This window comes from Triticum urartu, chromosome 3A (genome assembly GCF_056163025.1).
Source record: "Triticum urartu cultivar PI428250 chromosome 3A, HENAU_Tu73, whole genome shotgun sequence".
Taxonomy (NCBI): domain Eukaryota; kingdom Viridiplantae; phylum Streptophyta; class Magnoliopsida; order Poales; family Poaceae; genus Triticum; species Triticum urartu.
The window spans coordinates 649,916,531-649,943,405 of NC_141875.1; the positions used below are offsets into that span (position 1 = coordinate 649,916,531).

A 26,875-nucleotide genomic window follows, 5' to 3' on the forward strand; every position below is an offset into this window, starting at 1 on the left:
GTCGTGTCTTGATCTCCTCAAACGCCGACCAGGCACGCGAAGCAAGGCCGTTAATCCGAGTGCCTCCGTGCGCATCCATTCCTTAATTTGAGTCAGTATAGCCGGGCAGTCGTGTACTGCACGCGAATGCATTCGTCACTTCCTTCCGAGTAGTGCTAGACCTACGTCCCTCTATAAAAGAAATATAAAAGCGTTTAGATCATTATGAATGGAGTACTAATTACAGATTTAATGTCATTTGTAACACTAATTACAGGTTTAACGTAATTTGTAATGTGGAGATTTTTTTACTGGAGATGGAGCGGGAAGGGGCATTCCCGTGCAATTCAGAGGGAGAGAGTTGATTAGGAAGTTTACGGGATGCGGAGTATTTGAACCCGAGCTCACATGCTCCCTGATGGACAGTAAAATCCAAAAAAGTATTTAAAAAATTCAAAATTCCGATTTTTTTTGTGATAAACATTGATGAAAGTTTTAACTGCCTGCAAATTTTTGTGATGAAATGACATTCGTGTAGGTTTGGGCAAAAAAAAATCACTGCTCCGAAAAGACTATTATTCGAAGCATTTTGGAGCATCGATTTTGTTTTGTTTGTCCATACCTCCACGAATGTTATTTCATCACGAAAATTGCAAGATGTTAAAACTTTCATCAATGTTAATCACAAAAAAAATCAGATTTTTAGTACTATTTTTGTTGGATTTTACTGTTCATCAGGGAGCACGTGAGCTCGGGGTCAAAAGAGCACTTTTGAAGTTTACATAGATAGTTCTGTAACTGCCGGATGTAGGATTTTCGCTTCCTTCCCATATGCATATACGTGCTTCCGCCTGCCAGTATCGGATTTTTTTGGTATTTTCCGTCAATACCAAGGCACAAATGCTCATATATACACAGACATGCACAATAAATCTTACCTTTGTGAACACCACTAAGAGACTGAGCCATTGGATATTGTTGAGATTAATGATGAGACCACATGTACCTTGGTATTGACGGAAACACCTCTCTCCTTTGGAAGAAATGTTTCGCCTCTACTTGACACACAGGGTGTCAAACGTGGTGTTCGTCGTTCTCTGTTGGATTAATACAAGGATATATACACCCGTTCTGATAACCATTCATTCACAAGTTGATTCTCTGAGATGTAATTCTTGTGGTGTTTATCTTAGGCTCGGACCAGGATGTCCCCAGTCTCACTTTGCACGCAAGCATCTATTTCAGGGTCTCCCCGTTTCCAGATTGGATCTCGATGTGTACTCCAAACGCTGATTCACATGGGCGTCGTTAGTCTTAATGCACCCTCGATTCACATGGATTCGGTGTGTGTGCGTGAGCCGGGCAAAGAGCATTGTACGAATAACGGTTGTTAAACCCTAGATGTAGGAGGCGAAGGTTCTGAGCATCTGGCCGCGGCATCTGGCGCTGTGTGATAGCCACGCGGCCACGCACGCTCTCTCCTGCTCGTCCACGTACTACGTGGAAGAGGCCGCTGAACGAGGCGCGAATCTCTGAGATCGTCCCATGCTTTTCGCCAGTCCGTGGGCGGAGTATACGACAAGAAACAGTTGACTCGGGGATGGAGCTCCGAAATTCATGCAGGCTGTCGACGCATTCTATCTCTCCAGCGGCCAGGTGTACGTACGTGATTATGCCACCGGATCTGATGGTCTTGGTACGAGGCGAGAGGCAAGATGCCACCATGTGCGCGCAAAGAGGTTTGCATGAAATGTCTATGTACAGTCCGATGCTCAACAGATCATCAAGCTTTGTGAAGGTGGCAGCTATGCACAGGACCGGTCCTATGATTTCGGAGGCCCGGAGCAAAACTTAAATTCAGAGCCCTTAACGTAGACATCATAATAACAACACGAATACATGTATACATGGAATATTATCAATAACACTTAAATGCATCTAAAATCAGCATGCACATACAATGGTTTATACATATTACCTTCAAAAATTCTTCTAGCATTCCTCGATGCAAAGTCACTTATGATGAGGTTGATGCCAATGTCATCCACTAATTTCCTCTCGACGCATAGTAGTGTAGCCAAACCATTTAACCTCTCTTGAGTCATTATTGGCCTCAAATAATTTTTTAATAATTTCAACTTTGAAAAGCTTCTTTCGGCGATGCATTTCATCTTCTGAATAAACTAACCATTTTGTATAATGTTCCTCTCCATTGCTTAATTTCCTATGAATAATGAGCACATGAAAAAAGTCTAGATGCATCATCTACATCGTATTCCATTTCCCCCCTCTCATAGGCCCTTTCTCAACTAAAATATCTCTTGCTTTATCACCAAGACTATCCCAATTTCTTGGATCATAAATATCAGGAGTAAGAACTAGTTGTTCATCAACACTAGCATGTTGTGTTTGAGTATCTGATGAATTACCTACAATCTCGGAGCCACTTACGTAGTTGTCGCCGATGTTGGTGTTGACATATTTTTCGTGCTGATCCGATTCCTGAATTCTCATCAGTTGTTGCTCTTCCTCTTCCTCCTTGGCAGCCATATCACAACTCATCATCTTAGTTTATCGAAGCAATGGAAGCACCAATAGTACTCTTGAGAAATTTGTAAATATCTCCGCGCTGTGATTGTACCAATTTATCCACACCTTCCTTTATTTTCCTTTTATTGCTACCCGATGGATGCGTCCTGTTTTTGGACGACATGATTAACATGCAGTGCTGAAAATAAAAACATCAATTGTTGAACGGTGCCGGCTATGCATCAAGGAATGACAATACAATCGTGATATACCCGATTACCTGATGAGTGTCAGTGCGTATGGCTGCCTATACAGGACCTAGAGGCTATACCGGAGAGCAATTCAATTGGAGTCCGCGGGAATTGTAATCAGTGGCGCCGGCGAACTGGATTAGGAAGGAATTACAGCGCAGGAGCCTGGGCACAGCAGTACGGCGTCGGCGGCCTAGGGCTGGGACTGGTAATCCGTGTGAGATGGAAATCATGGAATAAGAAGGGATCACGATCGCTCGTTTTTTTACGTGAAGTGATCACGTCCGTATCGATCGCTGGGTGGGATCGGGCTATCGGCATGCTGCTGCTTGCGCGCGCGCGTGCCTGCCCGCGAGAAGCCCAGCGCCCCAGCACTTTTGAAAAAAAAAATCTGACATAGGACATGCCTACATACCTGGGTGGGGGCCCCTAGATTTTGGGGGCCAGGGGTGGCCGCCCCCCCCTGCCCCCCTCAGGGCTTATGATAGGGTGGACTGGGTGTTTCTTGAGCGAGTCATGCAACAATTAGGTTTCTCTCATTGATGAATGAATTGGATAATAAGGTGTGTCACCTCGGTGAGATATAATGTTAAACTTAATGAAACCCACTCGAATTCATTCGCACCATCCCGCGGGCTATGGCAGGAAGGCCCACTTTCGCCATTTTTGTTCCTTTTTGTTGTTGATGGATTGGATGCTATATTAAAACATGACATTGCAGGGCAAGTGTATCCCCCATACGTGTGTGCGCTCAGTCACCGGGCATTTCTCACCTCTTATTCGTGAATGATACCTTATTTTTCTTTCCAGCTAATGAGGCTGAAGCGAACCATGTGAAGGTAGCACTAGGAATGTATGCTAGAGCTACTGGCCAGTTTATCAATCCAAACAAGTACTCTATTTTATTTGGTCCACGATGTTCCAAGGCTACTAAATAGGAGGTAATGCACATTCTAGAAGTGGCTAATGCTAGTTTTGAGGAGAAGTACCTTGGCTTTCCGACCCCAAGTGGTCGTTTTTCTAGAGAGAAATTGCAAAATCTACAACAGCAACTAAGAGAATCATTCAGTGGGGCGAGTTGATGTCCCAAGTCGGAAGGGAGGTCCTCATCAAGGCAATTGCGCAGGCCCTTCCAACCCTCCTTATGAGCATTTTCAAGTTCCCGAGAAGCACCTGTGATGATCTCTCATGAATGATTCGAAGTTACTGGCAGGGTGCATACAGAGGGAAGCGGAAGACGCATTGGAAGGCATGGTACTACTTGTTGAAACCTAAATTATGCGGTGATATGCGCTTTAAGGATTCCAGAATGTTCGACCAAGCTATATGCTGGCGAGACAAGCATAGCGTATACTCATGAATACCGAGAATCTGTGTGCATGAGTTTTTGAAGGCATGCACCTTCCCAAATGATCGTCTAGAGGACACGGTCTTCTCCACAAATGCTTCACAAACTTAACAATCTATAGTCCATGGTTTGGAGCTTCTAAAAAAGGCCTTGTATAGCGAATAGGGAACATGCAACCAGTCAGAATATGGCGGGACTCATGGATACCACAAACTACTGGACGACCACCTATGTCGCAGCAAGGGAGATGTCGGCTCCGCAGGGTTAGTCAGCTTCTTGATGGACACGAGGCGTAACCGGGGGAGGGGGGCTGCTGCGTCAATTCTACTTGCCTGTTGATGTCTAGGAGATTATGAAGATTAAGGCCTCCCCACGGCTTGGCAATGGCTTTATTACTTGGGGGCCTGAATGTACTAGTGTATTTACCATACGTAGTGCGTATTGGCTGGCGCTCAAGGACAAGATGTGCCCCTCTTCAGTCGTGGCCAGTAGGGCTCCGGACGGGCTACATGTCGTCTCGGCATTACAATGGAGGTGCCCTCCTGCTCCAAAGGTGTGTGTTTTCAGATGGCGGTTGGCTAGGAACTCTCTAGTGATATGGGCTAATAAAGTTGATCACCATATGGAATTAACAGACATTTGACCGCTGCGTGGTCTTGAGCGCGAGGGCACGTTCCATGTGTTTTATAGGTGCCCAAAAGCGGTATCACATCTGGAGGCTAGCGTGAAATTTGTACCGGTTGGGTGGACTAAGCTAAATGTTGACGGCTCATACTCACATGCGGACGGAAGTGCAGGTTCAGGTATGGTGTTACGTGCCCATGATAGAGCCATCATGTTCATGGCGTGCAGGTCATTGTTGTCTTGTCCGGACCCCCTGCATGCGGAGCTTGCCGGCTGTATGGAGGGGCTAGCTCTTGCTCACCAATGGACGGAGCTGTCGATCATCGTCGACATTGACAGCCTACAAGCAGTATAGATGGTCAACCCCCGAGGCTAGGGCCAGTCTCAGTACGCCATGATAGTTTCTGAGGTGAAGACACTCATGGGTCAAAGGGAGTGTCGTGTTACTAACTTTGGGAGGACGAAGGATTGAACTGTGGTCTTGATCCGTTCTGGCCCTGCTGATATTCCTAGTATTTATATGCCGAAATAATCTAAATACATATATTTCAAACTTTTATTTACTCATAAAATTTTAAAATCTCCGCCTGCATTATAAAATCTTAACACATTGTAAAAATAAGTTTTCCCGCAATTTCTAAAAATATACGTCCAACTAAAAAATAGTTGTCACATCTTAAAATATTAACTCATTTGAGAAAATATTTTATAAAAATGCTTATTTAATGTTAAAAATATCCATGACATTTTAAAAGATGTTCACATATATCGCAAATTTGTTCATGAAATTTTTTAGAAGCATTTATACAATATAAAAATGTTTGCCTAATATTTAAAAAGTATTTCTTACCACCAAAAAAGTATGGCATTTAAAAAATGTTTTAATACTTAACAAACGTTCTGCATGTCTTACAAAATATCAACATGGCGTTTATGAAAAATGTTCAATGTGTGTTAAAAATGTTCACCACGTATTACAGAGCAAATTGATGTGCATTTGACAAATTTTTAGTATGTATTTCAGAATAATGTTCAACGTCTATTCAAAAAAATCGGTATGTTTTTAAAACACAAGAAAAAGAAAAAAACACAAGCAGGAAAATGAACTAGGAAATAAAGATGAAAACAAAGAAAAACACATATAACCAAAGAAGAAGAAAAACAGCAGATAAGAGCATCTCCAGCCCCCCCCCCCCCAACAGGCCCTCCCCAGGCGTTTTTGCCGCGCCGGCGCTGAAAAAACGGCCCAGTCACGCCCCCAAGACGCCGAAAAACGCCGGCTCGGGCCTTTTTTTTCGCCCGGCGGTCACAGGCCGAACCCAGCGCACTGGGGGGCAGTTGGGGGCTCCGGCGCAAGGGAAAAGTGCGGTTGGCCCACGCCGTCAGGGGAAAAGTCAAGGTTTTCTTCCCCGACTCGCCTCCCACCCCCCGCGCCCTCGTCCGCCAGTAGCTATATCTCGGCGCCGCCCGCCGCCTTTCACCACTAGATAGCCATTCCACGCCGGAAAAATAGCAGAGCTTCGCCGCGGCAGCCCCTCCAATAGCAGCTGGGCGTTTTCGGCCGCCATTTTCGGCCGCGGAGGGGCAGTTTAGCGGCGGGGACACACCCACCGGGCGCAAGGTGTTCGGCGATTTGCCTGCCTCCGTGATGGACTCGGATGACGAGGAAGCGCTCGCCGCGCTGCTGGAGGAGGAAGCCGAGGCCAACGTCCAGGAAGAAGAGCATCTCATGGTGCTCGCCGCCCTCGCCCAGCTGCTGGCGAGCAATGAAAAGTCGCGGCGAGGTGGCTCGGCGCCAGGGCGGGTGAAAGCAAAGAACCGACATCGTCTCGAAGGCTACTGCATGCTCTACTCCGACTACTTCACCGATGCTCCACTTCACGGTGGGAAAACATTTCGGTGCTGTTATCGGATGAGCCGAAAGCTCTTCCTCAGGATTGTGAATTCCATCCAGGAGTTCGACAACTACTTCAAGTGCGAGATGGATTGCACCGGCGCCCTTGGATTCACCTCCATCCAGAAGTGCACGACGGCGATGAGGATGCTTGCATACGGAGCTCCCGGTGATTCACTCGACGACTATGGGCGCATGGCCGAGTCCATCAGCATAGAGTGTTTCTACAAGTTCTGTCGGGCAGTGATGGCAGTGTTTGGACCACAATACTTGAGAACACCCAATGCGGAAGACACTGCTCGGATCCTAGCACAGAATGCAGCAAAGAGGATTTCCTGGGATGCTTGGAAGCATCGACTGCATGCATTGGAAATGGAAGAACTGCCCATTTGCTTGGCAGGGGATGTACAAAGGCGCCAAAGACGGTTGCAGTGTGGTGCTTGAGGCGGTGGCCACACAAGACCTCTGGATTTGGCACTCCTTCTTTGGTATACCAGGAACTCACAATGACACCAACGTGCTGCAGTGCTCTCCTGTCTTTGCCAAGCTTGTTGAAGGTCATTCTCCTCCGGTGAACTTCGAGATCAATGGGCGGCACTACAACAAGGGGTACTATCTAGCTGATGGCATCTATCCGAGATGGTCGACATTTGTGAAGACCATCTCAAACCCTGTGCCAGGAGGAAAGAACGCCTGGTTTGCGAAGATTCAGGAGGCGTGCAGGAAGCAACAACAGAGCTAGGGGGACCAGCAGGGGCCACGGCTCCCCCCAACATGCAGGATTTTTTTTAATATCTATGCTTATTTATGTAGAGAACCATGTGGTCTGTTGTATGCCTCTCTCCAAAAGTGCATTTTGACAAAATAGAGTACTAGTATTGTGCACAGAAGATCCCACTGAAAGTGCCTTGCTTTGTTGACTTTTGTTCTCACTCCCAGCCACACACACGAGCCATCCCATTCTTTTCTTTCTCATTCCTGAAGCATCTCGCTGTCTCTCCTTCTCTGTTCTTCCAAGACCAAGGCGGAAAGAGGAGGAAATTCCCCAAGAACCGCTCCTTAATTCTCTCTTTCTGCGTTTGGAGCACATCAGGAAGCACTCATCCAGGTAAAAGGTCACAGATCTGTCACTTTGTTCTTCTTATTTGTATTATCTATTTGTGGATCTGGTTTTTTTATTAGAACCATGATTAATCTCTGTAGGATACTCATGGCTAAAAATAAAATGAAGACTATGGATTCTTTCTATAAGAAGAAAATTAGACTTGATGAGGCATTGGTTTCAGATGTTGCTTGTCCTGATTTGGAAGAAGCAGAGGGAGGGGAGGGGAGAGGAGGAGGAAGAAGAAAAAGAAGATGATGGAGGGGAGGAGGAGCAACCTGTTGAGGAGGAGGAAGAAGAAGAGGCTCCACTTAGAATTAATAGGGTCAATGATGGTAGTGGTGTTCTGGTAGTGGAAAGAGACCCAGGGCTGCGTTGCCAACTTTGGGATCTTCCTGTCAATGACCAAGAGAAAGCAAGAAAAGCGTATGTGAAGTGTGGAGCATATCACTTTAAAAAGGAAATATACCCTCCTACTGGTCCAGAAAGCCACCCACGCAGGTTTCAATATCATTGGTTCAAGGCATTTCCTTGGTTAGAATACTCACCTACAGAAAATGCATTCTTTTGCTTTCCATGTTTTCTGTTTTCTAAGAAGCCACTTGGGAAAGTTGGATCAGATGTGTTCACTGTGAAAGGGTTCAAGAATTGGAGAAAGGTTAACAACGGAAAGAATTGTGCTTTCTTAACTCATATGGGAAATAATTGTAACTCTGCTCACAACTATGCGGCCAAATGTTATGACAATTTGAAGAATCAACAATGCCATATTGACAGCTAATGGAGAGACAAACAACAGAAGATATAAGAGCAAACAGGCTGAGGCTTAGGGCAATAATTGATACATTGCGGTGGCTAGCATTTCAAGCCTACCCTTTCCGAGGACATGATGAAAGTGTGGGCTCAAAGAATCAAGGTAATTTTCTTGAAATGGTAAAACTGATAGCTTCTTATGATGAGGAGGTTGGTGCTGTTGTACTAGGCAATGCTCCAGGAAATGCAAAGTATACTTCACCAACAATTTAAAAAGAAATCATGCATATTATGGCTTGTGATGTGCAAAGTTCAATCCGCAATGAAATTGGCGATGCCAAGTTTTGCCTGCTTATTGATGAATCAAGAGATGAATCTAAAAGAGAGAAAATGGCCATTGTTCTCCATTTTGTTGATAAACAAGGTTTCAATCGAGAACGTTTTTTTGATCTTGTTCATGTTAAAGATACATCTTCAGCAACTTTAAAATATGAAATAGATTTTGTTTTGTCCCAACATGATTTGGATGTTCAAAATATTCGGGGACAAGGATATGATGGTGCTAGCAACATGCGTGGAGAGTGGAACGGTCTACCTGCCAAGTTTATGGAAGAGTGTCCATACGCATACTATGTTCATTGTTTTGCTCATCGATTGCAACTAGCTCTTGTTGGTGCATCTAAAGAAGTAACCGAAGTCCATATTTTTTTTGATCATCTTGCTCTTGTTGTCAATACTGTTGTGTCTTCTAGCAAGAGAAATGATGAGCTGCATGCTAATCAAGTGGCTGTAATGGAGCATCTCATTGAGCTCAGTGAGCTTGAAACAGGAAGTGGAGCAAACCAGGCCAGAACTTTGCGGCGGCCTTGTGACACTAGATGGAGTTCTCACTATGGTTCGGTTTGTAGCCTCTTGAAGCTTTACGGTCCTACATTTTTGGTACTAAAAAATATTGCTACTACTAGTGGGTCAGGTTCTTCACCTTCTGCACGAGCTAAGGCTGCTGGTGCTGTTAGGTTGATGATGTCATTTGACTTCGTATTTATTCTGCATGTCATGAAAGAGTTGATGGGAATAACAGATATGTTATGCAAGAAACTACATCAGAAATCCCAAGATATTTTGAATGCCATGGATGATGTTTCCACTACAAAGAAATTGGTACAGCAGCTAAGAGATGATGGTTGGGCTAAGTTGATTAGTGATGTGAATTTGTTTTGCCAGAAACATGGAATTACTGCTCCAAATATGACTGACAACTATGTTGATTTCATTCGGTCTCGTGCAGATGATCTCAGTACAGCCGAGCATCACTATCGGTATGATATTTTTACAGTTGCAGTTGACCAACAACTACATGAACTAAACTGCAGGTTCAACGAACAAGCAACAGAGATTCTCATCCTCTGCAATTCTTTGAATCCCAAGGACTCATTTAGTTCATTGAACATTGATGATGTATGTTCTCTCGCCTCAAAATACTACCCCGCTGACTTTTCAGAACAGGAAAGAAACAATTTGAGATGTCAACTACAATATTATGAGCTTGATGTACCTACAAATCCAAGGTTTCAGAATCTGTCAAGTGTAGGAAATCTTTGTCAACAACTTGCAAAAACAGGAAAATCAGTGGATTATTATTTGATTGACGGGTCATACAATATTTCCGCTCTTGTATTATTTGCTTTGACCATTACATCAAGTGTTAATTGATTTTATTTACAGGTTAATTCGACTTGTTCTCACTTTGCCTGTCTCAACCGCAACAACAGAACGTGCATTTTCGGCAATGAAAGTTGTTAAAACAAGACTCCGAAATAAAATGGAAGACATGTTTTTAAGAGATTGCTTGTTGATCTGCATCGAGAAAGAGATTGCAGTAGGATTCTCAACTGATGCAATTATTGATGAATTCAATACAACGGACCGTCGCGTGGACTTCGAGTGATAACTGTTAGTTCATCAACGTCTAATTGTACATTTTGCTTCCAACCTATTGATGTATAGAGATATGCCTATGTTATGAACACTTGGTTGGTTATATACTTACATATTTTGCTATCTCAGTATGAATTTCTATATATTCTTATAAATTCCGTACACCTTATTAAATTTTGGAGTTGTGGTCAATGTTCGCCCCCCCTTGTGTGTATTTCCTGGCTCCGCCGTTGGCAGGAAGGATGTCGAGCGGGCATTTGGTGTGTTCCAATCTCGATTTGCTGTTGTCCGGTACCCCACTCAGACGTGGTCCAAAGATCAAATGTGGGAGATTATGACTTGCTGTGTCATCTTGCACAACATGATCATCAAGAGCGAGCAAGAAGACCCAGTGTTTGACACTGAACCATACTACAGGCAGGGTCCTCTAGCCGAAGTTGATCACCAGCTACCGGCAACTTGGACTGCTTATCTTAGTATGCGTCAGGAGATCCGAGACCCACAGGTGCATCATCAACTGCAGAAAGATCTGATTGAGCACCTATAGAGACTCAAGGGGGACGCCGTGTGATGAAATACGAGTTTTTTTTGTTAAACTATTTGTTGTTGTACTATTTTGTTGAAGTATTTGATTTTTCCGTGATGAAATATGTGGTAAGAAAAAATTGTGTTGATAATTGAACGCCGAGACACGGCGAACCACACCGAATATGGGCCTATTCTCGCCCATATGGGCACTTTATTCGCTGAAATGGGGCTGCAAAGTGGATCAATTTCGACGCCTGGAGACGAGCTGTGGCCGACGACTAGGCACAAAACCGTCCCCAGCGCCGATTGTATCGCCGGCTCGCCCTCAGGGAACGATTTTTATGCGTCTTGGAAGGGGCCAACAGCTGAAGATGCTCTAAGCTCGTAGAATGGGTCGGTACCGGTCTATAGAAACTTACCAAAACTACTCCAAGAAGTTATAGTGTTGGCCGGCCTATTCACGGAGAGCCACTAGCGAGGCAAGGGTACATCTCACGTGCTGCACTTTTGCATGGGCTATCTAGTGCTGTACAACTAGCAGAGCCGAATAAGATAAACCCCACGGTAGCCAACCTTGATAGAATCCAAAACAATAAGGTGCGCATCAAGGGCACCTCCTCGCGCATTCCACCTCGTCAATTTTATTGTGCTAGTGAGAGAGAGAAAAAAAGTAAAAAAGCGCAGGACGTCGGTGCCTTCTTTTCTTTCTCTCTTTGTACACGCAACCTCCCCTTTCCTCCCTTCCCTAGGCTGCCGCCGCCACTGCCCCAGCTCCTCCGCCGCCCGGCACCACAGTACGCCGCCTCTATCCCCGCCCTGAGCTCCGCCGCCTCCACCACCGGCTCCTCGCTGTAGTGCCAGCACCGGCCCGAACACCAGCTTCCTCACCCCTCCCTTTCTTCCCCGAGTACGGCAGCGGAAGGAGGATTTGCCAGACTCAGGTCGACATCGCGGCCATTGTCCAAGGTGAGGAAGAGGAGTGCGGCGGCGAGCTCTTCGAGTCCGGGCCCTCGCTGCTCGTCTTCCTGCTCATCATCCAGGGCGGCGGCATGGACCTCTCCTGCTACGGCGAGAGGCTGCTCAGCTCTGCGCGCTTCGCGCGCTCCCTCGACCTCCCCCCTCCCCGGCCCCAACCCCTTCCTGCTCGAGGTATCGCGTTGCTCCCTCCCTCCATGCCATCCACCCTTCGTCCTGTGTTGCATCCAGCCATCCAGTGATATTGATTGGTTGCTTTTCATTGTGCCATGCGCCTGTAGGTTCCAGTTTGAGCTGCTGATGCGGCAGCCGCTGGATTTGATAAAAGGGCCTGCAAGCTGCAGAAATTTGGGAAAAAAATACATGATGAGCCTATTAAACATGGTTTCTGTTTCACGTGGATCCTACTTAGTACAATATCCAACAATTTAGGCAATCGGACACTGATTTCAAGCCATGGTTCATCATGTTGCATATATTTGTACCGAATATTCACTCAGTTTTTTGTTAAATAAGCTACCTTTGTAGCTTCCATCATTTGGAAGATAAGTTTTTTTAGTTTAATAAATATAAGTTACTTCAGTCAGTTGTAATGGAATATTCATGTTTTGGACTTTGGCCATAATTTGCAGAAGGAAATGGATACTGCTGTCATTCAGAAGGACTTGGGCCTTCCAGTTGGAGAAGCAATATTCGGGAAAACAGTGTGCTTTTCGTGTATAAGTTACTTTTATCTACTTTCCACAAGAAAAATCCCATTTGAGTAGAAACTTGTATTTACTGTGCTAGATACTGTTACTTTTATCTACTTTCCACAAGAAAAATCCCATTTGAGTAGAAACTTGTATTTACTATGCTAGATACTTATCCTGGGGTTCGGAGCCATTGGCATGGAAATTGCCAAGAGACTAAGACCATTTGGAGTGAAAATTCTTGCTACAAAAAGAAACTGGTCATCAAATACAGTGTCTTGTGGTAAGCTGCAGTAGTTGCAGTATCATTCCCTTATTAGATGTTGTGTTATCTTCCTCTCTCAAAATATTGCTATTGCAGATCTTGATGGGCTGGTTGACAAGAAAGGTGGTCCAGAAGATATGTACGAACTCGTTCGAGAAGCTGACATAGTTATAACTTGCATGACGTTAAACAATGAATCAGTTAATTCTTCTCTTTGTTTTATTTAATAAAAATTCTGCCAGTAATATCTCTATTTGACTTCAGTTAGGCGGTTACTAAGCTATAAATATTTATAGGTTGGGATTGTGGATCACAAGTTCCTGTCAGCTTTGAAAAAGGTACATGTATTTTTCTCCAATATACTTGTCTGCATCGTAGGAGATTTACATCTTCTCATTTCTTAAATCTTCTTTTGAGATTTATTTATTTTACGGAATAAATAAGCCATCATTCTTGATTCATCCTGTAAGAAGAAAATTTGTATATGAGGAAACATTAATCTTAGAATAGTGTTGGAGGATCAGATTGTGCTGGTGTATTCATTGGAATAACCATCAGAAAATGCCAAAGTGATCCCAGGAGCATATGTTCTTGTTTCAAAGAACAAGCGTGCTGCTCCAAGTTTTCAAAAGGAAAAGATATCAAGAATATTCATAGACGTTCGTGGAATGATACTGTATGTACAGCTCTTTTGGTAAAGTCTATAAAGAAATGCATACATATAGCCTCGTGTGTTCCCCGCAAAAAAAAGCGTCGTGTGTTCCCCGCAAAAAGGGTGCCGTGTGTGTGCACCACTGCAGATCAAGGTTTTTTCCGAGTGGTAACCGAACAGAACTTTCGCTGACCCCCAAGAAACAGTGTAACTGTTCGACTTTTTTGAAAAAAAATGAATTCAAATGCTAAGACTGTCAAATAGGCTCTGTATGCATATGTTATCACAACTCACTGCCTCTGTGTGGTGGTGAGGTCCATAACTTACACCCTTGGAGGTCTTGGGGATTCCCCTATTGTCCCATCAATGTTTGCAGCTTCTTCAGCTGTAAATGGTGCATAGCAAAATAGTGCAGCAGCGAGGGTTAAAACCCACACCCCACACGGAAAAAAGGCATGTGCGAGGTGACCAGTGGAATCCGTGAGAGTATGTGTGTGTGCCAGGTTAAAATTACATATTGTGACGCAAAAAAAATCAAGAATTTGTTTGAATACGTTCAGACGGAATAATTCTGAGATTTCCGAGATTTATCGCAATTCGGTTCTTCCGGCCCATTCCAAAAAAGAAAACCGGTATCGGAAAAAAACTTGCTGCAGAAACACATGTGACAGGCATAACCGACCCCAGTCGGCACAAATTATGGGATGTTTTAACTATTTAAATTAGGAAGATATCTTGTAACCTGGCCCTTACGCCAGCAGAAATAAGATATTGGCTCTATGTAAAGAAGATCCTCTTGGAATATATTAATGAAACAAGAAATAATCAGCCTTATCTTCGAGCCTGTCCTCCACTATCAACCTAGCCGTACCGGGCTGGCGGTATTATCCATCATGAACTAAGGTTCATGGCATAGAGTTGATATTATAGTATTTCTCTCCTTGCACACACATAAATGGACATATTTCATGACAAAAACTTACAGAGTGCATATATTATTTTGCAATCTACATATAGGATCTGTTTTTGATTTTTGGAAAACTGTGAAGTATGCACCTGACAGCAGAACTCCCATTCTCAATAACTGCCCTGTTCTTGTAGGGATCATATCTCATCAATATTGCCAGAGGGCGCCTACTGGACTATACGGCTGTGTTTAATCACCTTGAGTCAGGTCATTTAGGTGGTTTAGGCATTGATGTTGCTTTTTTTTTAGAAAAGGAGGATGACCCCCGGCCTCTGCATCTGGAAGATGCATACGGCCACTTTATTGATTATTCTCGAGGACCTTACAAAGTATTACAATAATGTGACTGAATCCACCCTCTTGGCAACATATGCCACTACTCCTATTCAAAATGATGAAGGGGTGCTAGTTGGGTCACTACCCGAACCACTCACCTAAGCCTAACATCAAAAGCCGGAAGCCGAAACTCATTCGGAAGCCCCAGCCGAGCCACATACCGGGTCTGGGGCACAATCCGGTCAGACGCACTCGTGTGTCGTCGCCGCCATCTTCCACAGGTCCGTCTTTAGATCATATTGAGGCTTCTACCTTGTCTGGCCACTCTGCCATCGACGTCATCATGACGCCGGACAGCAACCTCCTCCTGCGCGAGTCCATCTCCGTGCATCGGACGCCGAGTCTCCACAGCGCCATGCCGCCGATATCCGTCGCCATCAATGTGTGAGATGAAGCACCGCTCCACCATCCCCCCAGCCAGCACTTACTCCAAAACGATGCCCCCAGGAGGGAAAGCGATAAAACGCCATCATCGTCCGATCCGGAAGACCCAGATCTAGGGTTTCCCCCGGAGCATCCCGAGCCTGATGACGCAGACTGCAACGACGATGCCTCGACAAGGGAACGACATCTAAGACGCCGCCATCGTCCGCCATGACCGTAGTCGGCGCGATTTTCATCGGCAGTTGCTCCACCAGACGTGCGCCGCCGACGTCGCTGGTCCCTTCAACCGGAGCAAACTCCAAAACAATGCCCTAAAGAGGGACTACGACGCAAAAGCGCCGCCATCGTTCGATCCCAAGGAGATCTAGGGTTTCCCCCGGAGTTACCCGCGCTGTCAAGGACCAGACAAGGGTAGAATCCCGCGGATCTGCCCAGCTGCCGACGAGTCGCACCCACCACCGTGCCGACGACATACCAGCGATCAAGGCCCACGCATGGGCATAGATCTGGCCGCGCCGCCGCGAACCGATCCGGTCACGCCGCCGCCGTCCCTGGCGGCCGCGACGCACCAGATCGCGAGACCTCCTGCCGCGGGAAAGCGAGGTCACCAATGCGCCGCCACCACCCGTCGTGGCGTCCGGCCCGCCCGCCACGCTCCGGCCCGGGGGCGCTGTCCCGCGCCAGCCCCACCCGAGCAAGAGGGCCCGAGTCCCCGCTGCCGCCGGCGACGGCAAGGCTTCGCCTGGCCGCGCCCTTGGGCGGCGGCGAGGAAGGAGGAGGAGTGGGGGAGGTCCGACCGATGGGATCTGGGGCCTCCCGGTCGCCCACAAGGGGGGCGGCTCGGGAGGGTGAGGGGAGGGTGATGTTGCTTGGACAGAGCCATTCGATCCAGAGGATCCAATTCTGAAATTCCCAAATGTTATTATAACACCACATGTTGCAGGAATCACAGAGTTGGTTTGCACTTGTTTCTTTGCAATACACAGAGTTGGTTCTCATTTACCAATCATGTAGTTGTCGCTAGTAGTTATATCTTGACAACTCCTATAGTGACATTATACTATTTGTGTTAAAAGAACTTCTAGATTCAGAAGCGCCACATTTATTTATTTATTTTTGAGCCAACTGTGACGTTTTAATATCATTAGGTAGCATCAATTGCATTAGCCTCTATAATACGTCTGGTGGATCATCTTTCCAAACAAAACTAGCCCTAGAATCATATGATTTATGAGCTACCTCATTGGCTTCATGAGCACACTGTTTAAACATCACAGTGCCAATTTGGATGATCAGCTTTCCTGGCCACAGGCCTGGTATGAAAAGGCAGTATTCTGTTGGAAGAACTTTTTTCTCATGACTAAAAGCATCAGTAAACAAGAACATATATGCTTAAACAAAATGGTTTATTCTTTATTGATATTAGCCACTTAGCAACCTCCTCTTTCTCTTTGCATAAATTCATGATTTTCCTTGTGGATTGTTGCTTCCTTTTTCGATATCCTAGAATTACTTTGAACTGAAGGACACCTCATTCAACCCCTGCTTAGATAGGCGTGTCATGTGCATTATCATTTCATTCTTAATAAAGGAAGTCACCACCATCATCATTAACTGTGTGTATTATGATTGAAATCTTTGACGCAAAAGAATTAAAGCTGGCTGACTTGTGTGACCATTTACCATTTCCTCTCGTACTGAATTTTGCTCTGCCTTTGTGTGCAGGTTGTTGGTGATGTTGCCCTCAAGCTTCACGCGGGGGAGCCATTCACCAAAATAGAATTTGTGAACTAGGCAAACTGAGTAGATGGCGGCATTGTTGATTTAATTTAAGACGTATAACTAGACCCAGAATCCACCCTTCGTCCTGTGTTACATCCAGCCATCCAGTGATATTGATTGGTTGCTTTTCATTGTGCCATGCGCCTATAGGTTCCAGTTTGAAGCGGACACCGTCGTCGTCCCTTAGATTCCCTCCTCCACCGCAGATCGACTCCAGTTGCGTCGACTCCCGCCGCCGCCGGGGTATACTCCGCCAAGATCGCGCCACCACCGCTGCCGCCACTGGTATTTCCCTGCTCCTCTCTCCTTGCGCTAAACTGTACAAAATATATTATTTTCGTGGGCAAACTTATAGAAAGTAGGATGGTCCTTTTTACCTTGGAGACATTGCCTTGTAGTTGAGGTTGGAGATGCAGAGCTTGGTGCAGCATATGGATAAGGCACGCCCAGTTTGACTTGTAGGTGTTGTTGATTTTATCATGCACTTCCATACAAAGATTAGAAGTAGAAGGTGTTCTGCTTACATTTTCCATGCAAAAAAATTTGACATTTTCATAGCATTACTGAATACAATTGTATTTGCATGACATTTATACACATTACTGAATGTACATCGCTGAAATTGAGCTCTTATGTACTCAGTGTCAGATACAAAGTTCAAGTATCAGTTCATATAAGGAATAGGCATCCTAACTTTGTAAAAGTAGATATGATAAACATAGGAACTTACTTCTGGTACTAATCCTTTGATGCTTTTCTTTTTATTGCCACCAGTATAAGATTAAGCTGGACAGCAAAATCTTGGATAGTATGTAACACCCTTTCTGCATATTCAGAATCTGTATGCAAACACACTCAATTTGATCTAACTTTTGTTGATAGGCATAAACCACTACACAACATTATATGCTAGGAACGACGGGATGCACGTCAGAAAACTTGTCATGAATGATGCTTCAACGGATGCTGCAGTCATCTCATCTCCGTCAGTCATGATGAAAAAACATATGATAATCCCCATAATCCAGTGTCAACATTACTGATTTCTCCATGTGCTATGCAGCTTACAGGCATGGAAAGAGAATAGGAAAAACGATATACTTGCAGCTTCAGGTTTTCTCTAAACTTTTGTTTGCTATCTTATTTAATCACATGTTCAATTGATAATACACAAATATTTGTCTACTTTCAGGCAGCATTGAGTTTGCTGCACATAGTTAGTTCCCTAGGGAATGTTCAGTCTGGTGAAACATGTTAAGAAGAAGTATGGAAATCCGCCTGTGTTCATTACTAAGAATGGTAAGTCGCTGAAGATTGTATAGTTCCCTGCCGATAAGATTTTTGCCCTTAAATAAATTGTCAGTGATAATTAACTACTTATATATGGCAGGCATGATAGGTTGAAATATGTCTTCAAGATGATAAGAGGATACAGTACCACAACGAATACATGTTAGATGCTATAAGGTGATTTCATTTCTCTGTGCATATGCTAGAACTGAACCACCAACACTGAGCATCATCAATGTGTGCCACTGTAATCGCTGACCAGATTGGTACTTAAGTGCTCGATATGCAGCCTGAACTACTGCAGGTACTTTGTGTGGTTCTAACTATCCATGTTTATATTTAAATGTCAATAAGATCAGTATGGATGTGGAGCCATGGTTCTGCTCACTAGCGACAATGTGTATTCTTGCAGTTAGAATGGAGTTGTTTTAAATACTAGACTATCTACAGGACTGAGTGCTACAGGTGCAGAGGATAGTTCTTTCGATTAATTGTCGTGTTGAGGCAAGTGCACGGCGGACCTTTTCTCCGTATACTTGACTGTGTTGTTGACGCAGGTACACACCCTCCTCTCTTCTTCCTGATATTTTCCTTCCCCTTTCTTCCAGTGCCCTACTTCTAGACCATCTCATCTATGTAATCATGAAATTTCATTTTTCTAAAATTTAATTCAGGTCTATGAAAATAAGTTGAGTAGTCTGACTAGAGGATGACAGAGGACGTCGAGATTTTGATCCAGCAGCCTTGCCCCCTTTCGTCCGGCGTGCCGCCTGCAGGAGGTTACGTTCTAGATCTTCAGAATTTTTAGGTACTCACTCTCCCTTGATGCTCTTTGATCGAACCTACTTTGCAGGAAAGCGTGCCAGTAGTAAGAAGTTTTAGCAAGTCTGTTATTGAAAGTGTTGTAGGCACTGATGTGATCCGAGGTGACCAACCTGAGCAGCAGTTTAGTGAAGGTATACTCAGACCCGAGGATCCTAGAAAATTATAAATTATAGTTGTTTGCATAGCCAGATCATTGATGGGTGCATATTATTGTTTACACAAGCAAACTTAGTTGAGTAGTTCATTGATTAATTTGGACTAACTGAATGTGATCTTCCCAATCTAATATGTGTACTTCTAGCTCTAAGGACTAGCAAGAGTTAAATATTGCAGGTTGTAAATGATGGAACTCATATAACTGAATGTGAAGGAAGTACCGAGAGTTGCTAATTTCGTATTTTTGGTTTGTACAACTCAGGTGTTTGATACAGTTCTCCTAAAAAGGGAGAAGTGTCTGAGGTGATTTCTTCTTTGCATGATATTACAGTGTCCTTCCGTATTTTCTGTTTTTTGTAGGCATGTTAAAATGTTGTTGTTCCTTTTGACCACACTAATGTGTCTGTCCACTCACCAGTCACCACGCCTAACTATTTTCTATTTATTTTTTGTAGGAAATCTACTTGCTCTTTCAAGCTATGAATATTTTAGATCAGTATATTTTAAGGTTGTAAAGACTGATGTGTCGGCTAAAGCTTAAAGATCATAAATTCATTGTTTACCCTACCAAGTTTATTTCTCATTGAAGATTATTCTAGAAACTATATTATAAGCCCATTGCTACTTTTTACATGTAACTTATGGTATATCCTCATATATGTCAAGACTATAAAACAAGTGTCTTCGTCCTGCTCATACATCTTTTCATTATGATCTGCGTTAACCTCTCCCATTGCCTTGAGGTGCAAAGTGAATATGTTGATATTGATGTCATTTTATTCTTGACTAGATAAGGTCTAACCTTACTCTTGAATTTTCTTGGGGAAGTGTTCCAACCAAACAACGGCGGAGCCAGGAAATACACACAAGGGGGGCCGAACATTGACCACAACTCCAAAATTTAATAAGGTGTACGGAATTTATAAGAATATATAGAAATTCATACTAAGATAGCAAAATATGTAAGTATATAACCAACCAAGTGTTCATAACATAGGCATATCTCTATACATCAATAGGTTGGAAGCAAAATGTACAATTAGACGTTGATGAACTAACAATTATCACTCGAAGTCCACGCGACGGTCCGTTGTATTGAATTCATCAATAATTGCATCAGTTGAAAATCCTACTGCAATCTTTTTCTCGATGTAGATCAACAAGCAATCTCTTAGAAACATGTCTTCCATTTTATTTCGAAGTCTTGTTTTAACAACTTTCATTGCCGAAAATGCATGTTCTGTTGTTGCGGTTGAGACAGGCAAAGTGAGAATAAGTCGAATTAACCTGCAAATAAAATCAATTAACACTTGATGTAATGGTCAAAGCAAATAATACAAGAGCGGAAATATTGTATGACCTGTCAATCAAATAATAATCCACTGATTTTCCTGTTTTTGCAAGTTGTTGACAAAGATCTCCTACACTTGACAGATTCTGAAACCTTGGATTTGTAGGTACATCAAGCTCATAATGTTGTAGTTGACATCTCAAATTGTTTCTTTCCTGTTCTGAAAAGTCAGCGGGGTAGTATTTTGAGGCGAGAGAACATACATCATCAATGTTCAATGAACTAAATGAGTTCTTGGGATTCAAAGAATTGCAGAGGATGAGAATCTCTGTTGCTTGTTCGCTGAACCTGCAGTTTAGTTCATGTAGTTGTTGGTCAACTGCAACTGTAAAAATATCATACCGATAGTGATGCTCGGCTGTACTGAGATCATCTGCACGAGACCGAATGAAATCAACATAGTTGTCAGTCATATTTGGAGCAGTAATTCCATGTTTCTGGCAAAATAAATTCACATCACTAATCAACTTAGCCCAGCCATCATCTCTTAGCTGCTGTACCAATTTCTTTGTAGTGGAAACATCATCCATGGCATTCAAAATATCTTGGGATTTCTGATGTAGTTTCTTGCATAACATATCTGTTATTCCCATCAACTCTTTCATGACATGCAGAATAAATACGAAGTCAAATGACATCATCAACCTAACAGCACCAGCAGCCTTAGCTCGTGCAGAAGGTGAAGAACCTGACCCACTAGTAGTAGCAATATTTTTTAGTACCAAAAATGTAGGACCGTAAAGCTTCAAGAGGCTACAAACCGAACCATAGTGAGAACTCCATCTAGTGTCACAAGGCCGCCGCAAAGTTCTGGCCTGGTTTGCTCCACTTCCTGTTTCAAGCTCACTGAGCTCAATGAGATGCTCCATTACAGCCACTTGATTAGCATGCAGCTCATCATTTCTCTTGCTAGAAGACACAACAGTATTGACAACAAGAGCAAGATGATCAAAAAAAATATGGACTTCGGTTACTTCTTTAGATGCACCAATAAGAGCTAGTTGCAATCGATGAGCAAAACAATGAACATAGTATGCGTATGGACACTCTTCCATAAACTTGGCAGGTAGACCGTTCCACTCTCCACGCATGTTGCTAGCACCATCATATCCTTGTCCCCGAATATTTTGAACATCCAAATCATGTTGGGACAAAACAAAATCTATTTCTTCTTTTAAAGTTGCTGAAGATGTATCTTTAACATGAACAAGATCAAAAAAACGTTCTCGATTGAAACCTTGTTTATCAACAAAATGGAGAACAATGGCCATTTTCTCTCTTTTAGATTCATCTCTTGATTCATCAATAAGCAGGCAAAACTTGGCATCGCCAATTTCATTGCGGATTGAACTTTGCACATCACAAGCCATAATATGCATGATTTCTTTTTGAATTGTTGGTGAAGTATACTTTGCATTTCCTGGAGCATTGCCTAGTACAACAGCACCAACCTCCTCATCATAAGAAGCTATCAGTTTTACCATTTCAAGAAAATTACCTTGATTCTTTGAGCCCACACTTTCATCATGTCCTCGGAAAGGGCAGGCTTGAAATGCTAGCCACCGCAATGTATCAATTGTTGCCCTAAGCCTCAGCCTGTTTGCTCTTATATCTTCTGTTGTTTGTCTCTCCATTAGCTGTCAATATGGCATTGTTGATTCTTCAAATTGTCATAACATTTGGCCGCATAGTTGTGAGCAGAGTTACAATTATTTCCCATATGAGTTAAGAAAGCACAATTCTTTCCGTTGTTAACCTTTCTCCAATTCTTGAACCCTTTCACAGTGAACACAGCTGATCCAACTTTCCCAAGTGGCTTCTTAGAAAACAGAAAACATGGAAAGCAAAAGACTGCATTTTCTGTAGGTGAGTATTCTAACCAAGGAAATGCCTTGAACCAATGATATTGAAACCTGCGTGGGTGGCTTTCTGGACCAGTAGGAGGGTATATTTCCTTTTTAAAGTGATATGCTCCACACTTCACATACGCTTTTCTTGCTTTCTCTTGGTCATTGACAGGAAGATCCCAAAGTTGGCAACGCAGCCCTGGGTCTCTTTCCACTACCAGAACACCACTACCATCATTGACCCTATTAATTCTAAGTGGAGCCTCTTCTTCTTCCTCCTCCTCAACAGGTTGCTCCTCCTCCCCTCCATCATCTTCTTTTTCTTCTTCCTCCTCCTCTCCCCTCCCCTCCCTCTGCTTCTTCCAAATCAGGACAAGCAACATCTGAAACCAATGCCTCATCAAGTCTAATTTTCTTCTTATAGAAAGAATCCATAGTCTTCATTTTATTTTTAGCCATGAGTATCCTACAGAGATTAATCATGGTTCTAATAAAAAAACCAGATCCACAAATAGATAATACAAATAAGAAGAACAAAGTGACAGATCTGTGACCTTTTACCTGGATGAGTGCTTCCTGATGTGCTCCAAACGCAGAAAGAGAGAATTAAGGAGCGGTTCTTGGGGAATTTCCTCCTCTTTCCGCCTTGGTCTTGGAAGAACAGAGAAGGAGAGACAGCGAGATGCTTCAGGAATGAGAAAGAAAAGAATGGGATGGCTCGTGTGTGTGGCTGGGAGTGAGAACAAAAGTCAACAAAGCAAGGCACTTTCAGTGGGATCTTCTGTGCACAATACTAGCACTCTATTTTGTCAAAATGCACTTTTGGAGAGAGGCATACAACAGACCACATGGTTCTCTACATAAATAGCATAGATATTAAAAAAAAATCCTGCATGTTGGGGGGACCCGTGGCCCCTGCTGGTCCCCCCTAGCTCCGCCGTTGCAACCAAATGATGTGTGCACCCAATCATACAATAATGACCAATTGGTTGTAAACTTGTAGCAACCTGATAAGCTTTGTCCCATCGATTAGCAGGATCGGTGTTTCTCTTAGACATGTAAAGAAAGGTTACATGAGTTGAGATTAGGGATCAAACAAGACAGAAAAATGTGCTGAGTCAAGATAGGGCCGCATAGGAACGCCTCAGGAGGCCCGCCATTGGCGGGCCCCAACCACTAGTAAGTAGATAGCATAGCGTAGCTATGTCTCACTTACTATAAGACGTAGCTTAGCCTCGCCACTCACACGGCGCATCCGGAACATAGTTCATACATGTTTAACATTTTTCAAATACACAATTGAAATTATTTTTAGAATATATGTTTTGCTTTCTATTTTTTTAAAAAAATTGTACATTTTTGGCGTACATCACATTATTTTTATAAACGTTTAATATATATCAAATATATATTTTATTTTAAAATACATTTTTTAACTTTATTTAGTATGTGTTAATCATTTTTCAAGTACATGTGTAAACAATTTATTTGAATGTTAAAAAATATTTTTAACTACACAAACATTTTTGTACATAGAATAAACGTTTTAAAAAATTATTAACATATTATTGAATAGTGTGAACATATTTTTAGAATGTATTGTGCATTTATTTTAAGGGTACAATGTTTTTGGAATTACATGAACATTTTCTTTGCATGTATAAACGTTTTAAAAAATGTTATGTGCATTGTTTTGAAACGCATTAACATTTTTAAATGTTACAAAAATTAAATGCTATAAATAATGCTATGAAAATTCAACCACGCTAACAAATTTTTTACACCGTGTTTAAATTTTTTTAAATTCTTGGTTTTGAAGAAAACTGACGTAAAATTAAGTTTTGTGATGTATTTAGTTGGTAAATTTCAAAAATATAGAAAAATAATAAAAAGAGATGGAAAGAGAATTACCCTGCTTGAAGCTACTTGGGTCGGCCCATTAGTAGCTACGCGAGGCGAGACGAGCTTGTCTCTCGCTGAGGGCAAGACATGTTCATCACGCACATAGCAACTTCCATTTAGACTTTATCGTCGTCGTTGAACTAGGGCATAGCCAGTAGCTGCCATGAGCTCTTGTGTCGCCGCATTCGTCTTCGCAACAACACGTTTTTTGCGCACCCGTCATCACTCGCGCATTGATCATCAGAGTCTCGTACATGGCAGCATGCATGGTTCATGCGAGTCAACCCTAGACCTGACATATATCATTACATATTAATGTTAATTTTAGATCTTTAGATATTATTTATTGTATTTTTTGTTAGATCTGTTAGGAATTACATACTCTTTTTTGATGTTATGTTTGCCCTCAATATGCAAAGTCTCAGTTCGGAACTATTAGCCTGTCTTGGATACTACCATAGTACCATACAATCACACAAAGCAAATATTGATTTGGAAGTGTAGTTAGCTATTTTTGGTTGATGGGTTTCAAGAATGTAGATGGAATAATAACGTACCACCTTACTTTTGAAATTGAAAATCTGACCGAGGAGATGGAGCTCGCCCCGATCTCAGTTCGGTTGATATGCAAAATCTGTAGACATTCCAGTATAAGTTCAAACCGAGAGCACATCATATGGCAATACTTTTTTGTGGTTATCGTCTCACTTGCCCTCACTATGCTTAAATGTTGGCTCCGCCTCTACCGGCATTTCTGATAGCTGCATGTCGTACGCTCTGGAGTCGGAACAATATATATTGGACCGCCAGCCCTATCCGCTACGTACTCGTGCGGCTCGGCTAAATTTGACATCTCGAGTTCTGGATTGTATACTCCAATAGTTAGCGGTGCCCCATCGATGCCTCGCACTTGGCGGGGAACGACCACCTGGACTCGTGACTCCCCTTCTCCAGCGGTGTCACCTGGCTCGTGTAGTTTTTCCAGTCGGCAGCCATGTTCCTGAGGTCATGCACCTTGTTCTCGAGCCCGATGCAACAGTTGGCGTGCATTGTGCACACCGTGTCCATCTTGCCATGGAACTGGCAGAAGCCATCGAAGAGTGCCGTATCCAGGAACATGAATTTGATGTGCAACTCTCCAGCGGCGAGCTCGGCCTTGATCTCGTTGAAGACCGCCTGATCGTGGGTCGGCGGGAACCGTGATCTCGCCGCGCGCCATCGCCTCAACATTTCCACCGTCCGGTTCGTGGACTTGACGTAGTAGAAGCCGGTGTTGGGTGCGTTTGTGAGCGCCTCCGCGTCACCATTGAAGCGGTCGGTGGAGACGGCCATGTCGGCGTAGAGGCTGATATGCCGGAACGGGTTGCGCAACCACATAACATCCACATCCTGCATGGACATAACATTAACTGACGATATCAGAGTGTATTTTTTTTTTGTGAAATAATATCAGAGTGTATATATTTGAACGTATTACATTTTGGTTCACTTGTTGAAATGTGAATGAAAAATGATAATTTAGAGGCATGCATACGCAGCTAGCTGGCTCATTACGGTGAAAAGGTAGTTGTAGCCGAGCTGGAGGACGCGCTGCTGGAGGGAGAGCTTGGCCCAGACGAGCTCAAGGTAGCTTTCCGTGAAGAAGCCGTTGGCGGAGCTGACATTGGCGGACGTGACCTCGAGGAGGTAGCAATGCGGGTGCGCGGCCTCACAGTGGGACATGGCGCCGGGGTCAACGGCGACGATGAGGGTGTGGTTGAGCAAGTGCGCGATCCCCTCGCCGTTCTTGAAGCTCTCGCGGAATAGGTCGAGGAGGGAGCCCGGCGCCGCCCACGCCTCGTTCACCGACGTTACGATCACCGTCCCGTCGTCGGTGGCCACCTTTGGCAGCAGCTCCGCGAGCCCTGGGAACCTCTCCTCCTGCATGACCTGGAAATTTTACCATCAATTCGTAAGATTTTCAGAAGTATCGACCGGCCCGGGTGCACCCCAGGGCCGCACAACCCAAGCCAGAGCAGGCAAACCTTTTCCGCGCTTGAGAGGTTGGCGTGGCTAATCATCTGATGAGCCGATCCATTCCCCAAGCTGGATATGAATATGCCGACCAGTCGATCCCCGACCCGATCGGAGGCGAGGAGGAGGAGCAGGAGGGTGGGCAGGAGAGCCCCCAGGAGGAACGAGGCCGAGTGGCTGACGCCGCCGTTGCGCTGCTTGCTCTTCAGGGCGATCGCCATGACCCGGAGTTGCCGTGGACTTGCACGGTAGAGGCTAATGGTAATGCTAGCTAGCCTGCAGAGGTATACTTAAACTCCTCTGCTAGGTGTATAGGTCGCCCGTATCTGCATGTGCATGAGAGGAGGTAGCAGAAGGTACGTCGATCCATGTGCACTTGTTGGTTTTGAATGATGTGGCAGTTGTACTTGCTTCCTGCTCCATGTGTACGGCAAGGCAACGCAAGGAAGATGTCAAAACGTACCTGCACACACATGGACGTACCGAAGAGCG

General features: G+C 43.9%; 4 protein-coding genes and 1 pseudogene across 5 annotated transcripts; 2 read left to right on the forward strand and 3 right to left on the reverse strand.

Moving 5' to 3' along the window:
• Positions 1-5,291: 5,291 nt before the first annotated feature.
• Positions 5,292-8,496, reverse strand: LOC147981081 (uncharacterized; annotated as a pseudogene).
• Positions 8,497-8,601: 105 nt separating this feature from the next.
• LOC147981082 (uncharacterized) lies at positions 8,602-10,503 on the forward strand. Its single transcript, XM_087513787.1, has 2 exons — positions 8,602-10,132; positions 10,206-10,503. Exons 1-2 carry the CDS (start codon positions 8,763-8,765, stop codon positions 10,426-10,428), a joined length of 1,593 nt encoding a protein of 530 aa, XP_087369913.1. The 5' UTR covers positions 8,602-8,762; the 3' UTR covers positions 10,429-10,503.
• Positions 10,504-11,963: 1,460 nt separating this feature from the next.
• On the forward strand, positions 11,964-19,966 carry LOC125526811 (uncharacterized). Its single transcript, XM_087513786.1, has 15 exons — positions 11,964-12,095; positions 12,554-12,625; positions 12,782-12,896; positions 12,975-13,078; positions 13,175-13,216; positions 14,632-14,704; positions 16,943-17,053; positions 17,150-17,284; positions 17,398-17,457; positions 17,882-18,112; positions 18,192-18,298; positions 18,390-18,593; positions 18,702-18,846; positions 18,964-19,573; positions 19,726-19,966. The coding sequence occupies exons 2-7, from the start codon at positions 12,560-12,562 to the stop codon at positions 16,951-16,953; spliced, it is 411 nt and encodes a 136-aa protein (XP_087369912.1). The 5' UTR covers positions 11,964-12,095; positions 12,554-12,559; the 3' UTR covers positions 16,954-17,053; positions 17,150-17,284; positions 17,398-17,457; positions 17,882-18,112; positions 18,192-18,298; positions 18,390-18,593; positions 18,702-18,846; positions 18,964-19,573; positions 19,726-19,966.
• Positions 19,967-20,196: 230 nt separating this feature from the next.
• On the reverse strand, positions 20,197-23,221 carry LOC147981083 (uncharacterized). Its single transcript, XM_087517028.1, has 3 exons — positions 23,030-23,221; positions 20,631-22,934; positions 20,197-20,557 (listed from the first exon to the last, which is right to left on the reverse strand). Exons 2-3 carry the CDS (start codon positions 22,253-22,255, stop codon positions 20,335-20,337), a joined length of 1,848 nt encoding a protein of 615 aa, XP_087373154.1. The 5' UTR covers positions 22,256-22,934; positions 23,030-23,221; the 3' UTR covers positions 20,197-20,334.
• Positions 23,222-24,994: 1,773 nt separating this feature from the next.
• On the reverse strand, positions 24,995-26,648 carry LOC125549026 (uncharacterized protein At4g15970-like). Of its 2 annotated transcripts, none has more exons than XM_087517029.1 (3): positions 26,395-26,648; positions 25,925-26,290; positions 24,995-25,759 (listed from the first exon to the last, which is right to left on the reverse strand). In XM_087517029.1, exons 1-3 carry the CDS (start codon positions 26,602-26,604, stop codon positions 25,253-25,255), a joined length of 1,083 nt encoding a protein of 360 aa, XP_087373155.1. In that variant the 5' UTR covers positions 26,605-26,648; the 3' UTR covers positions 24,995-25,252. The 2 variants fall into 2 exon arrangements, with proteins under 2 accessions (XP_087373155.1, XP_048568484.2); XM_048712527.2 differs by having other exon boundaries at positions 25,925-26,299.
• Positions 26,649-26,875: the final 227 nt, after the last annotated feature.

Bases quoted from the DNA above. Each gene is read 5' to 3' on its own strand.
- LOC147981082 (XM_087513787.1), top strand. From the start codon at position 8,763: ATGCATATTATGGCTTGTGATGTGCAAAGTTCAATCCGCAATGAAATT. The intron at 10,133-10,205 runs GTCATACAATAT...TTTTATTTACAG, and splicing joins GATTATTATTTGATTGACGG to GTTAATTCGACTTGTTCTCA.
- LOC125526811 (XM_087513786.1), top strand. From the start codon at position 12,560: ATGGATACTGCTGTCATTCAGAAGGACTTGGGCCTTCCAGTTGGAGAA. The intron at 12,897-12,974 runs GTAAGCTGCAGT...TTGCTATTGCAG, and splicing joins ATCAAATACAGTGTCTTGTG to ATCTTGATGGGCTGGTTGAC. The intron at 13,079-13,174 runs GTTAATTCTTCT...AAATATTTATAG, and splicing joins TGACGTTAAACAATGAATCA to GTTGGGATTGTGGATCACAA.
- LOC147981083 (XM_087517028.1), bottom strand. From the start codon at position 22,255: ATGGAGAGACAAACAACAGAAGATATAAGAGCAAACAGGCTGAGGCTT. The intron at 20,558-20,630 runs GTCATACAATAT...TTTTATTTGCAG, and splicing joins GATTATTATTTGATTGACAG to GTTAATTCGACTTATTCTCA.
- LOC125549026 (XM_048712527.2), bottom strand. From the start codon at position 26,604: ATGGCGATCGCCCTGAAGAGCAAGCAGCGCAACGGCGGCGTCAGCCAC. The intron at 26,300-26,394 runs GTTTGCCTGCTC...TAAAATTTCCAG, and splicing joins ACCTCTCAAGCGCGGAAAAG to GTCATGCAGGAGGAGAGGTT. The intron at 25,760-25,924 runs GTAATGAGCCAG...ATGTCCATGCAG, and splicing joins GCTACAACTACCTTTTCACC to GATGTGGATGTTATGTGGTT.